The 14618-nt window shown below is 42.2% G+C and overlaps 1 protein-coding gene across 3 annotated transcripts in view; it reads right to left on the minus strand.

Annotated features, from left to right (window-relative positions):
• VPS33B (VPS33B late endosome and lysosome associated) overlaps positions 1–14618 on the minus strand; it is a 65321-nt gene that overhangs the window by 26106 nt on the left and 24597 nt on the right. For all 3 annotated transcript variants that reach the window (XM_029574480.1, XM_029574478.1, XM_029574479.1), the window contains exons 11-14: positions 14485–14562; positions 12344–12417; positions 11482–11568; positions 3860–3950 (exon numbers count right to left, since the gene is read on the minus strand). In XM_029574480.1, coding sequence (XP_029430340.1) covers positions 3860–3950; positions 11482–11568; positions 12344–12417; positions 14485–14562 — 330 coding nt within the window. The remainder of the gene's footprint in view (positions 1–3859; positions 3951–11481; positions 11569–12343; positions 12418–14484; positions 14563–14618) is intronic.

Here is a 14618-nt window from a genome sequence, read left to right on the forward strand (position 1 = left end):
TCACCAAGCCCTTCTGCAAAAAAGGACAAAATGTGGGCCACAGAACCTCAAATCGGATCCACACTGTGCTCCTTGCACCAAATCTCAAACACCTTCCACACCTGCACATATGCAAAGGAGATGGATTTCTTTCTTGCTTGTAACAAAGTAGTAACATCATCCGGATAACCCTTTTCTCTCAGGCACCTCCTCGCAAGCCAAGACGAGCGAGAAACGTGATCCGCCTGATCCAAAAATATGGGTCCCTGGCACAGTAGGCTAAGGAGATGAGCCAGATGTAGTGAGCCGTCCACTGCAAGAATGACTAAATCCGCGAATCTCGAGACGTGCTCCCGGACTAGCGTTGTTAGTTTCCCGATTGCCTCAAAACTACAATGCCTCATACTGAAAGGAAGGAGAAGGTAAGGGAGGGAACTTCGAAACCCCCCCCCCCCCCCGAAGCCTACCCCAGTTCAAACGAAGATCCTGGAGTTCTTTTCCGCAGTGGGGGATTCTCCAGAAGAGTCAGCGGTAGCACGGGAGGAGGAGCAAACCTCCGTGCTTCTCGACGAGACATCTTTGGGCCCTGGAGTGCTGGATACTCCTTCCCACCATGGCCATGTTGGAGCACTAGAGCCAGTGGAATCCTTGATGCCAATGATGCACCAAATGGAGGAAATGTTCGAGGCAGGCTCAGCTGCAGGCGCGATGGGGCAAGCCCAAGGCGATGGGACTTAATTGCCTTGAGAGAGCTGAACATCGGCGCGTTGAGCGGTGGGGGAAGCTCGCTGCCATTGACTACCGCCTTGGGAGTGAGCCAGACAGATCAGACTGAATTGGAGAATATAATGTGAACCACAACGGTAAATCTATCAGAGATAAAACTTTTAAATAAGCCTGAAATAGTTACCTTAGATACTTTGTGGAATGGTATTTCTTTGCTTGAAAAAGCAATAATTTCCTTGACGGTTAACAATTAAAGGTTTTCAAGAACAATTTAATACGGTGAATCCCGTTGTGTTAGCAAATTCGACCAAAATTCATTAAATGGATGAACAAATCAATCAGATCATTAATTCAAATGGGCTTGATTTAGGGGGATTCTAGGTTAGATAAAAGACTGGAAAGTTTGGTAAATAACCTTAGATATAATAATCTAAGAATAATTAACTTTCCCAAATGCAAATTAATCTCCCCCAAGGAACAGCTTAAAAAGTTTTTTCAGGAAATAGCGTCTATTACCAGTGGTGAAATGCCCACGATTACCTATCTGGGCCAGTACAGAGAAGTGGTGGAGAGACAGGGGACAGTGAAGTTCGAGGTCGGAGTCTGGAGTCATTATCCCCACTTGAAGATCTATCAGGATTTCTTGAATCAACACAAGAAGAACAAATAGAAAAGAGAGGTGTTTTGCTAGTGAAGTTCACAATACCTGCTGAAAGGGACATGGTATTAAAGAGTTATTTCCGAAACAGAAATAAGCTCTACCTCGGTGGGAAAATATGGATGTATCCAGACATTATGAGATCAACGCAAATGCGAAGAAAGAAATTTATGACTCTTTGCCCTAGAGCTCATCAATTGGGTGCGAAAATAATGATAAGGTTTCCCTATAAATGTGTACTCAACTTTGAAAATAATAGATATGTATTTATGGAGCCAGACCAATTGGAAATTTTCTTGAATTCAAAAAGTGAATCTAGAGCTGATCAGCCTAGTAATACCGGTATAAATTAGATGACCTCACTACTCTTGTGGCCTGGTTTGGCCTCTGTTGGAAACAGGATGCTGGGCTTGATGAATCCTTGGTCTGACCCAGCATGGCAGTTTATGTTCTTATGTTCTCTCTTCTTTCAGCTATTTTTATAATTGAGATTAGTAAATTTGCTCCTATATTTCATTTTTTGTTTTCTCCAAATTGCATAGTAAATTTAGGCAAGAAATAGAGAAAATTTATAACTATAATATTAATTATTTTTTTCTTATTTTGCTTAAGTAAAACCTTTAATAATTTTCTCAATGTTTTATCTTTGTTTCTTCTTTTGTTTCTGAAAAGTGTATGTATCCTGCCTGGAAATTCATGGCATGTCATAATGCTTAGGTTTATTCATGAAAATTTAATAAAGAGATAATTAAAAAAAAAATCCACAAATCACAGCCGACAAGGCCATTTCGGCGCCATCAGAACTACTTGCCTTGGATGAATCTCTATTCTTCGCAAGGCCTTGTGAAGAACAGAGATCCTTTATGTGTTCCCGCCCATAGCGGGAACACATAAAGGAGAATTCCCTGTGGCCATGGGTGGACTAAAGCATCGACTCCTTCTGCCCATGCTCCCTTCTTCAACTGAAGAACTGTGGAGCCTTGGCATTCTTCCGTGTGGCCATGAGATCGATGTAAGGGACTCACTCCCCACTGGCAACGAATCAGGAGCATGGCTTCCTCTGATAACTCCCACTCCCCGGGATCCAACTGCTGACGACTGAGGAAGTCCACCTGCACATTGTCCAACCCCGCTATGTGGGAAGTTGCCAACATCTCCAAATGGCGCTCTGCCCAGTGGACTAACGCCTGGGCCTCTTACTCCACTGCTTGACTCCTGGTAATTCCCTGCCGGTTGATGTAAGCACTGTCATCACATTGTCCAATAAAACTCTCACTGGCCTGCCCTGCACAAGAGGAAATAAGACCTGCAACGTTAGACACACTGCTCTCGTCTCTAGACGGTTGATGGACCATGACATCTCCTCTGAAGACCAGTGCCCCTGCACCACTTGAGTCTGACACACAGCCCCCCAACCAGAGAGGCTGGCATCAGTTGTAGCCACTATCGAACTTGGGATGTCCAAGGCCATCCCACGGCCCAAACTGTCCCAACACAGCCACCAATCTAGACTCAACTTGGCGCTTTTCGTAAGAGGCAGCGGTAGATGAAATTTTTCCGATAGCAGGTTCCATCTGGACAGCAAGGCCGACTGAAGTGGCCGCATCCAAGGGACCAATTCCAAAGTGGAAGCCATAGACACAAGAACCTGCAGATAATCCCAGACCTGGGAACCGCATAGTTTAGCAATCTGCCAATCTGTCCCTGGATCTTGACAATCCGCTCCTCGGTTAGAAAAACTCTCCCGAGCCTGATGTCGAAGCATGCTCCCAGGAATTCCAGAACTTGAGATGGCACCAGTTGGCTCTTGGGAAAATTCACAACCCAGGGACAGTAATCGCTGCAGCAGCACTATAGCCATCTCCGGATGACAAAGGTCCTTTGACTTTGCTCGAATCAACCAGTCCAGATATGGGTGCACCAGGACACCTTCCTGCCGAAGAGCTGGCACCAGTAGCCCCTGTGACATAGTAAGGGCAAAGGGCCGTCGGCTGCCAGTAATCAAAATGGCCATTGATCGGCCCCTGTGACATAGTAAGGGCAAAGGGCTGTCGGCGCCATTTTGATTACTGGCAGACGACGGCCCAAGTGCAGGAGATTGCTCCCGGACCCCCGCTGGACCACTAGGGACTTTTGGCATGGGTTGTAGTTAGTTTTTTTTTTATTTTTTATATTTGCTCCATAAGAAGCACAGACATTTTCTCCCCACTTTTGGGGGGAAAAAAGTGCGTCTTATGGAGCGAAAAATAGGGTAATTTACTTGGCCAAAACCTGACCAACTAAATTAGGCACTCTGGACCTTTTTGGAAAATGTATCCCATGTTATTATCAAGTTAGAAAGGTTTGACTGCATCTGTGAAGAGTGAAATGTGGGTAATGGATGAGCACAAAAGCATATTGTTTCTCTCTCAGTGAAATCGCACTGGATAACAATGTCTAGCTCATTCTACACCAACGAGCCCCTCTTATACTGGAAGCATTTGGCCTGGTCCTCACGCAAGCTAAGCAGGCGGTGTTCCTGTTTCAAGCCCTTCAGCTCTTGCGACACAAAAGTCTTCATTTGTTTAATATCCATTCCACGACGTTTCTGTGAAAGAAGTAAAGAACACAAGAGAAGTATTTTATACTTTAACAGAGTTGAGCTGCTTAGGGAGCATTTATGTTCTTGTATTTTCTTAACTGTAATCTTTTTCCTTGCATTATTTGAAAAAATGCAGAATATAAATTTGGAAGTTCATCGCTTACCTGTTAAAAGCAGAATCATCTTTGAAATTCTGTGCTTTGTGTTGAAATTCCTAAATCAATGGAAACCTAGATATGTGGCTAATTTGCTCTTCTATTACACCCCTGCAAGGGCACTTTGGTCCTTTCAATGTGCCAGCATTGGCAACAATAAAACTGGTGGGGTCAAGTGTAAGGCACCTGTACAGCTAGAACAGGAGACAGAATATCTGTCCTTCCAAAAAAAAGGCCAAAACCTAGATATTTAGTGAAGTATTTTGCTAGTAATTCTATTAACTAGGGATGTGCATTTGTTTCATACGTTTCCTATACAAGCATGTAATATGAAATGTATGAAACATATGAAACGAATGCACATCTAATTGGCATATAATGGGAGACATATGAAACGAATTAAACGAATGAAACGAATGCACATCCCTACTATTAATTATAGGATGCATTTGTTGAGGATTTTTTCCTGTTCATCAGTTAAGAAAGGTACCTTTGGGTTTGGCGATTTAGGCCTGGGTAAGTGATAATTTATGGGTAATTTTTAAGAATGAAAGATAGCTTTATTTCCTTGATTTATTATATTCTGAGAATTCTTGGAGTACTTATTCGTTATTGTTATTGGTACTTTTGTATTGTATATTGTATTTTTTTTATCATTCATATGACCACTACCTATTACAAGGTCAGACAGCTCTTCAATTAAGATCTATTTCAAAAGAAACCATCAAAACCTGCTTCAACTTCAGACCACCTTTTCTCCTAGAACCACTACAACAACAACTCACACAACAATTAAACATAATCCTTAACAATATCAATAATGCAACCCAGTCATGGTAACAAATCACAGAAAAAAATTGCCAACACTATCAACCCCGAAAAAAACAAAACCATTAACAAATCAAAAATAAAAAACGCCAACCCATGGTACAACAAACAACTGAAAGAAACCAAAACTACCCTCAGGAAAAAAGAAAAGGCCTGGCGCAAGGATAAATCCACACCAAACTTAACATACTACTGCAATCATTTGGCCTACTCCAAAAACCTAATTAACACAACCAAAAAATAATATCACAGCAAAAAAATACAAAACTGCTCCCGCAACCCAAAGATCCTCTTCAACATTGTGAGCAACCTAATCGCTGACATGAACCCAACAGGATGCCCTCCTACCCCAACAGGGGTAGGAGGGCATCCTGAAATCCTGAACGGGTTGGTGGAAGGATGTTGGGTAATTAAACCGAAAACAAGTTGCGTAGAACAGCCTTGTCTACCAGCCTTATCTAAGCAATAATGGGCTGCGAAGGTATGGAAAGAGCTCCAGGTCGCGGCCTTACAAATATCAACAAATGGCACAGACCGAAGGTGAGCCACTGATGTTGCCACAGCCCCAACAGAGTGTGCTTTCACACAGTCTTGTAGTGGAATGCCTGCTTGCTGGTAGCAAAACGAGATACAGTCCGCCAACCAAGAGGAAAGGGTCTGTTTGCCCACCAGAACTCGCAGCTTGTCTTTTGCCAAAGAAGGAAAGAGTTAGGTGTAATTCCTATGGAGCGTAGTGCGGTCTAGATAGAATGCAAGTGCACTCTTACAGTCCAAGGAGTGGAAAATCCTCTCGCCCTGGTGAGAGAGAGGTGTTGGGAAAAAGTGGGCAGAGTATATTCTGAGTAAGGTGAGAGGCTGCGCGTCGCCGAGCCTATGCAAAAGTAGCATGAGATCGTCTTAGTGTTTGGGTAACTGCCAGGTTCTTGTGGCCTGGTTTGGCGTCTGTTGGAAACAGGATGCTGGGCTTGATGGACCCTTGGTCTGATCCAGCATGGCAATTTCTTATGTTCTTATGTTCTTAACAACCATCCACACAAACCTGAATTTATACCAAGATCTAGCCACATTCTTCAAAAACAAAATCCAGAAAATAACCGACTCCATGAACAAAATCCCACCTCAAAACACAATCTTAATCAGAAAAATCATAACCCCATGGACCACCTTCGAAGATGTATCAACCACAGAAACAGAAAAACTGATTAAATCCCTAAACCCCGCAAACCATGACCTCAACAAAATACCAATACTCACCCTTAAAGAAATATCCCACACCATCACACCAGTAATCACCATCATAAACAAATCATTAGAAGAAGGAGCCCTACCAGACTGCCTGAAAATCGCTATAATAAAACCCATACTAAAGAAAAAGAATTTAGACCCCACAGATCCTAATAACATGTAAACAGAGGTGATGTTTCGACTAACATCGGTATAGAAGACTTTTTAAATAAATAAATAAATAAATAAATTTTAAATAAACTATCGACCAATATCCAATCTTTCTCTCATTGCCAAACTAACCAAAAAAGCAGTACTAAAACAACTCAACGAACACCTGGAACTGAATAACATTCTCTACCCAACCCAACACGGCTTCAGGAAGCACCTCAGCACAGAGACGCTACTGCTTAACTTGGCCAACACAGTCTTAAGAGGCTTCGAAAACGGCCAGAGCTACCTACTCATACTGCTTGACCTATCGGCGGCCTTCGACACAGTCGACCATAAATGCCTAATATGCAGTCTAGAAGAAATTGGATTAACCACGACAATTCTAAACTGGTTCAGATCCTTCCTACACAACTGAACATTCCAGGTTAAAATTAACAATTCCAAATCAGATCTAACACCACTAGAAACAGGAGTACCACAAGGATCATCACTATCTATTCTATTCAACATCTACCTTCTCCCATTAAGCCAACTCCTATCCAGCCTCGGCATCACAGACTTCATATATGCCAATGACATACAACTCATCTTACCAATAACAGACACAATCGAGAACGCACTCAACCTCGCAGCCTCATACCTAAAAAACATTAAGAATCTTCTAAATCAATTGAAACTCTGCCTCAACATGAGCAAAACAGAATGCATTTCTCCTCCAAAGAAAAATTCCAATAACTAACACACTCAACACTATCCTAATCGACAACACTAACATCATACTCAACGACAAAGTGAAGAACCTTGGAATCTGGATTGACATAGAACTAAACCTCAAAAATCACATAACTGCAAAGAACAAAGAAGGCTTCCACAAATTGCTAATACTAAAACGACTGAAACCCTGCTAAATCACAATGATTTCAGAACCATCCTACAATCACTAATCCTGACAAGCCTAGACTATTATAACCCCCTAATGCTAGGCTTACCCAAAGCTACCACTCGACCACTCCAAGTCCTACAAAACGCGGCAGCCAGAGTCCTTGCCAGTAACAAAAGAAAAGAACACATCGCTCCCATCTTAAAAGCACTGCACTGGCTCCCCATAGACAAAAGGATTGAATTCAAAGCACTAACCATGATACATAAAACCATATACCAGAAAGAAATCAAATGGCTAAACGACACTATACATACACACATACCATGACAAAACACTAGATCAGCAAACAAAGCTCTACTAGAAATTCCCCCAGTTACAGCAGCCAAACTCACCACAACTCGTGCAAGAGCCTTCTAAATGGCAGGCCCAACCCTTTGGAACGAACAAACTTCCAGAAAACCTATGACTACAGAGTGACACAAAAGTATTCAGAAAACACCTCAAAACGTGGCTATTTCAACAAGCCTACAGAGAGGGCATTGGATAAATGAAAAAAATGTGCACAGTCAGCACCCATCTCTCTCACACCACGCAACAACAGAATCACATCAAAACTACACTGTTCACAGAATATCAAGCAACCAATACTCGATCAACCACCATCTATTGAACTTACCACCACCCCATTCCTTTGTAATCTCCCTTACATCTCAAAAGTAACCCACTACACAGATCTTAATCTGTAACCATATATACTTCTACACCACACCATCGTTAATCTGTATACTCTCGTTAAACTTTCATGATAACCGTTAATATTATGTTAAACGTTATATGTTTCTCTGTTAAACGCTATATATAGTCCCCGATATAAAGTTATATGTATCGTTGTTTCATCTGTAAACCATTGTGAAGGCCAGTTCCAAACAACGGTATATAAGAGCACATAAATAAAAAAATTAAAAAATAATAAAAAAGGAGGCGCTAAAGACAATTTTACGAGCATTGGTTTACCAAATCCGCAAACAGCCACCTCTCCTGGGTTTCCACTAATAAGCAGGCACTAGGGACATGCTATTGTCCATAGCTCCTCCTTTTTAGAATGACCCCTCATTTAAATACAGGACTGCGCGCCCAGGAGAGGTGGCTGGGCGCGCGTTGAGAGAGCGGGCATTCAGCACAGAGCATCCATTCTCCTGTGCTTCTTATTGTATGGGCCTGTAAGTGATGTAACTCCCAGTGTCCTAAATGCATAGAGTAGGTGTTATAAGACTTGCTAAATGGAATTTCTCCAAGGATGAATTAGTCAACCTTCATACGATACCAAATGAAAAATGGTTATCGTGCAGATAAGCTCTTGAATTCAGGAGCTTTGTCAATCATTAGGTGACTAGATATTGTGCAATTTCAGTCCAGGAACAATTAATCCTCGGATAAAATTTCAATCCAGGAAAATTAATCCTTGGATGTGGTACTTGTAATGTAGTACTTATGGTACTTAAGAACATAAGAACAAGCCATACTGGGTCAGACCAAGAGTCCATCAAGCCCAGCATCCTGTTTCCAACAGTGGCCAATCCAGGCCATAAGAACCTGGCAAGTACCCCAAAAACTAAGTCTATTCCATGTTACAGTTGCTAGTAATAGCAGTGGTTATTATCTAAGTCAACTTAATTAATAGCAGGTAATGGACTTCTCCTCCAAGAACTTATCCAATCCTTTTTTAAACACAGCTATACTAACTGCACTAACCACATCTTCTGGCAACAAATTCCAGAGTTTAATTGTGCGTTGAGTGAAAAAGAACTTTCTCCGATTAGTTTTAAATGTGCCACATGCTAACTTCATGGAGTGCCCTCTAGTCTTTCTATTATCCGAAAGAGTAAAAAACCGATTCACATCTACCCGTTCTAGACCTCTCATGATTTTAAACACCTCTATCATATCCCCCCTCAACCGTCTCTTCTCCAAGCTGAAAAGTCCTAACCTCTTTAGTCTTTCCTCATAGGGAAGCTGTTCCATTCCCCTTATCATTTTGGTAGCCCTTCTCTGTACCTTCTCCATCGCAATTATATCTTTTTTGAGATGCGGCGACCAGAATTGTACACAGTATTCAATGATGGTTATCGTTGTCCGACATCGCGAGGTTTCAGGGTGAGTAACCCCTTCTTCAAGGACACAGCGCTGGATGAAGTGGACAGTTTGAATGAAATGGTCAGTGATGTAAAATTTGCAGTAATCGTGGTGTCCGGAATGTTACTGACAACCACGAAAGGGCGATGCGAAAAGCCATCGCTTTTGGATTGCAAGTACTTGTAGGAGTCGTGGTGTCCGGGAGAGGTTCGTCTTCTGACAGCCACGAACAAGCGATGCTGAAAGCTGTCGAATTTCGAATGCCAAACCAGCTAACGGCGTTGTGCAAGGTGGAATCCTGTACTAGCGGGATTCTATGTTGTGCAACACCGTTGCACAACGCCGTTAGCCAGTTTGGCATTCGAAATTCGACAGATTTCAGCATCGCTTGTTCATGGCTGTCAGAAGACGAACCTCTCCCGGATACCACGACTCCTACAAGTACTTGCAATCCAAAAGCGATAGCTTTTCGCATCGCCCTTTCGTGGTTGTCAGTAACATTCCGGACACCACGATTACTGCAAATTTTACATCACTGACCACTTCATTCAAACTGACCACTTCATCCAACGCTGTGTCCTTGAAGAAGGGGTTACTCACCCCGAAACCTCGTGATGTCGGACAGCGATAACCAACATTGAAAGTGGATTTAAAGATAAGTACCATAAGTACTACATTACAAGTACCACATCCAAGGATTCATTTTCCTGGATTGAAATTGTATCCGAGGATTAATTGTTCCTGGACTGAAATTGAAATTGTATCCAAGGATTAAGTGTTCCTGGACTGAAATTGCACAATATCTAGTCACCTAATGATTTACAAAGCTCCTGAATTACAAGAGCTTAACTGCACGATAACCATTTTTCATTTGGTATCGTATGAAGGTTGACTAATTCATCCTTAGAGAAATTCCATTTAGCAAGTCTTATATATATTTGTGTTTTTTTCACTTGCAACATTTTTGGGTCTTTAGAGTAGGTGTTAAACATCTTCATTTGAGATCCACTCTCAAGTTACAACAAAGTCATTGGACCCACCAGAAACTAAACTGCCCTCAAAAGCTGAATTAAATGCATTGTTTTTCAGAGTATGCAGTTATACCTTTAAAATAAACCTCCCACACTGGCATCTTGCTGTCCTGCTTTGCACTTCTGAATTTCCTGGCCCAGTAACTGCAAAGGGGGTCACTTGCAAGTCTTTAGGGATTCATTAGTGGCTCCACACCCAAGGTTTAGGCCTCACTAAATTAAACATTCACAAGTTGACGCTGATTCACTGAAGGATACATTTTTGCAGTTATAGAATGATGCCCTAAACTCTAATTCTGCTTTAAATTTCCTTTAAGGTAGAGTCAAGGCAATCTAGTTGGCATAAGAAAATACTTAAAACCAGTGCATGCATGTCCTATGACAAAAGCTGGTGGCATCTTACAAGCTAACAGATTTATTCAGCCATGAGCTTTAGAAGAAAAGGGTGCACTTTGTCAGATGCATGAAGTGTATTTATACATAAAGATGGCGAACATGATGGAGGGGAGAATACATGGAAGGGAAATCATAATTTCAGCATAGTTAAGATAATTAACACCTGCAATGGGTAAGAGAAACCATTGACAAGATAAATCTATGCACAGGTACATCAGTTCACACCATGAAACCATTGTCCCTGTTCAGATCTATGCTGACAAGATCTAATTCAGCAGTTTCACCCTTTGGAGCTTATCTGTAGTAACATGGCAACCTTAGGGTCAGTTAGACAATGTCCTGGAAGGTTGAAATGTTCTCCTACTGGTTTTTGGATGTTGCCATGTATCCTTTTTTGTAGGCAAGAGCTGTTTTATTCTATGTAGACAACAGAAGGATACAGTGAGGCAAGGAAGGTCTAGAAATGGATGACAGATAAAAGTTGACATTTTCTCTCTCAAATGGCAAAGATGATACACAACAGGAGAGACTCAGCGACTGAAATAACTTCTTCCTCACCAGAGCTAATGCAGTATACAGCAAGTACTCCGTCCCTTCCAGGCATGGGCTGGAGGCTCAGTTAACCAACCTGAAAAGGTTAAGACCGTCTGCACACAGCTTCAGTAATTCTCTAGTCAATGAGAATACAGCATCTGCGCATTTGAATCACTTACATCGTACTGTATCTGCAAGTTTCTGGCCTTCTGACTCAGGAAGCCAAAGACATTGGAAAAATGTTCATTTCGTATTTCATTAAAAACCTGGAAGAAGAGAGAACATGCACAGCCAGGAGTTCAAATATCTTCCTCGGAATCCAACACAACTCATTGTAAAAAAAAGTGGCACTGAATCACCTTAGTATGGACAAATGTAAGAAATGTTCAGTTTTGTAGTGCAGGAGTCTCTGTGAGATGTGAAGCTGCATGTTATCACCAAGGAGATATTTAATATCCCAGAAACGTTATCTGGCTAATTTGTCTGTTTACTGAGTTTGGACCTCTTCGTTTTTAGAAACAATGCAGCTTTCAGGTTTTAGTCTTAAAACTGAGAAAGGTAGGGGTGGCCTGGTAGCATCTGCTGAGTGCTGTCAATCAGAGGACCCAAGTTAGATTCCCAGGTCGTCGGCCTGGAATGCTGCTTCTCCCACTGATAATCCTTGTGACTTTGGGCAAGCAACTATTGCTCATTTTCTAAGCTCCCACTGAGATTATAAGCTCCCTTGGGCAGGGACTTATCATACCCAAATACTTATCACCATTTCCAGCACTATGTATGTGCAGTAGCAGTACTATATAAGCACTATTACAGCATTCACGATCCCCAGTGGCCAGACTTAGGGTCCGTATTAGGCTGGTTCTGGAAATGACTGTGGTTGATGAGGGAGGTGGGGGGGGGGGGGGGGGGGGAATAATAAAATAGGGGACAAATCCTCAGCTGGTGCCAGATTCCAGCTCCGGTGCTGACTGAAGTGGAAGTCTAAATGTATAGGCGGTACCTGCCACACCGAAAAAAACAAATATATATATAGCAACGCACCTTATCCTGAGCGTTTAGCAGAACTTTTATGCTCTTATCAGAAGACGTGACATCAGGACCAAATTCTACACTTCCTGTTGAAAACAATTTGAACAGTTAGAATAATTCTCTTTTCTTCTATATTTGTTTTTGATCTCTCTAAATGTAAACTCTAGCAGGGAGCTGTAAGTTTGTAGCTGGATATGGAGCCCAGTTCCTCTAACCACAACTGTAACATTGACAGAGAAGTGTTAATGCGGTGCTCGACGTCACCTGAACCTCTACTCGTGCTGCCACAGGATGAGACCAGCAAACCAAGGGAAGTTTATATAGGACCCGGACCTTATGTTCCCCCTCCCATATTACATAATCTCCATGGCAATGGGTGATACTGAAGATGCTCAGCAGATGCATTTTCATTTTTAAGCCCCTTCTGCATTACAATTCCTGCAAATCCCAAGAAACAGGAAGAGTGATTTTCCCCTAAACTCAAGATCTCCTGCCTGATAGGGTGATACACTGGTGGTTAAGCCAAGAAGCAAGTATGGACTAATGTTTGGCTAAGCCCTGCCAGAAACACTTGTAGTCCATCCATCGTCATCCGGCATTACAATGCAAAGCATGGCCTTTTCCTGCAAGCCGAGAAGCAGGAATTTCTAGTAGTACTTCCTGAATAGCCAAGTTATATACAGAGATCCTACAAGGTCCCCAGTCCCTCAGGGAGAAGAAATTCAGCAATAGACATTAACTCATGTACAGCACTTTACAGATATTGTAGAGAGTCAGCAATATTCTCAGCAATACTGGGGCTATTGGCTTATTGGCTAACAGTCTTTGAGCCTAGCCAGCTCCAAAAGAATTGTTAACTTGTGCCCTGTCTAACTTGAAGGTGCTAACAGGGTATCTTGCAGACACAGCCATGGGAAAGTCGCTGTATTCGGAGGACACATGAGTGCTTGGTTGGTGAATGCGCAGAAGGGGAATCAGAGGATGTGGGTGAGATAGAAAGAGAGGCAGATAAGAGAACAGAGCAATGTCTTAGCAACAGAAATGCAAAAATCAAACGTTTTGCACACAGCTACAGTAGGAAAAGTGTATAAGAGAGAGATAAAAAGGTAGTCAGTAGGAAGTGCTTTGGACTGCCTTTGTGCTGTACTCTGTACATGCCGGACTGCCTTCCCCAGACTAAACAATGTATTGCCTCTTGTTCTTTCTTGTACTATATAATGAAATAAAAGAGAATAAGTTTAGGACAGACTGAATCTTGAGTCTCTCTCTTCCTTTTGGTTCGTGAACAGCCAAGGTGAGATAAAAACATAAGAGAAGCATCTTGACGGTTCAGCTAAACAGGCAGTAGCTGAAGAATATTCAAATGGCTGAACCAAGGGACTGGCTTAAATTCACAAAACCATTAATGTATGCATTGCAACAAATGATACTATTAATAATATTGTACTCTTATGGCACACTGTACAAAACCTTTAACAAAAGGAAAATAAAACTATACATCTTTTAAATACACAAAGCAGGCTAGAGAGAAGAATGGGACTAGGACAAGGACACGGAGAAGAGATAAATTTAAGATAAGCCTAAAAAAGTACAGAGGTTGCTGTGAAAGGGAGATTATTCCAAGTGCTAAAAATCAGAATCACGGGAGAGAAAGATGAGCCCAAGTTAATGTAAGAAGCAGTGTGCCCTGAAAGTGTGAGACATTGTGGGCTGCCATGATGAAAACAGGAGGGAGTGAGGACAAGGACAGTGAGAACAGGGAGAACTAAGGCTCTGAAAAGAATCCGTCAACAGAGGTCTCAGAAGAGTCAGTCCTAACAAGAGCGAGGTCCAGTAGTCAGGCTGGAAAGGATAAAAGCATGCTCCAGGAACACACAACGAGGAGACAGCAGACGTGAGGAGGATCCAGCAGACTATCGTGACGGGACCACGTGCTGAGGGGAGGGTAGAATCAAGAGGACACAGACGTGACGGAAGGAAGGAGAGGGAGGAGCAGAAGGAAAAACAGTAAGCTCAGTCTTACAGCCCCAAGCTCGTCATGGGTAACTGATCATCCAGGAAGAAAACGGCAGAAAATCCCACCACAGACTTGGGCACAAAGAGACGGCATCAGGGAAGAAAAGGAAGAGAATCTAAGAATGCCAAAAACTTACCACATTTGATACGGAAAATATCATCCACTAATCCCTCATATACGACCTGTGAGCACAGGGGCGTAACATAATCCACATCTTCAAAGAAAGAGGATACAAATATTAAAAGGGGTATCTTTCAATGTATTTTATTA

This window comes from Rhinatrema bivittatum, chromosome 13 (genome assembly GCF_901001135.1).
Source record: "Rhinatrema bivittatum chromosome 13, aRhiBiv1.1, whole genome shotgun sequence".
NCBI classification, from domain to species: domain Eukaryota; kingdom Metazoa; phylum Chordata; class Amphibia; order Gymnophiona; family Rhinatrematidae; genus Rhinatrema; species Rhinatrema bivittatum.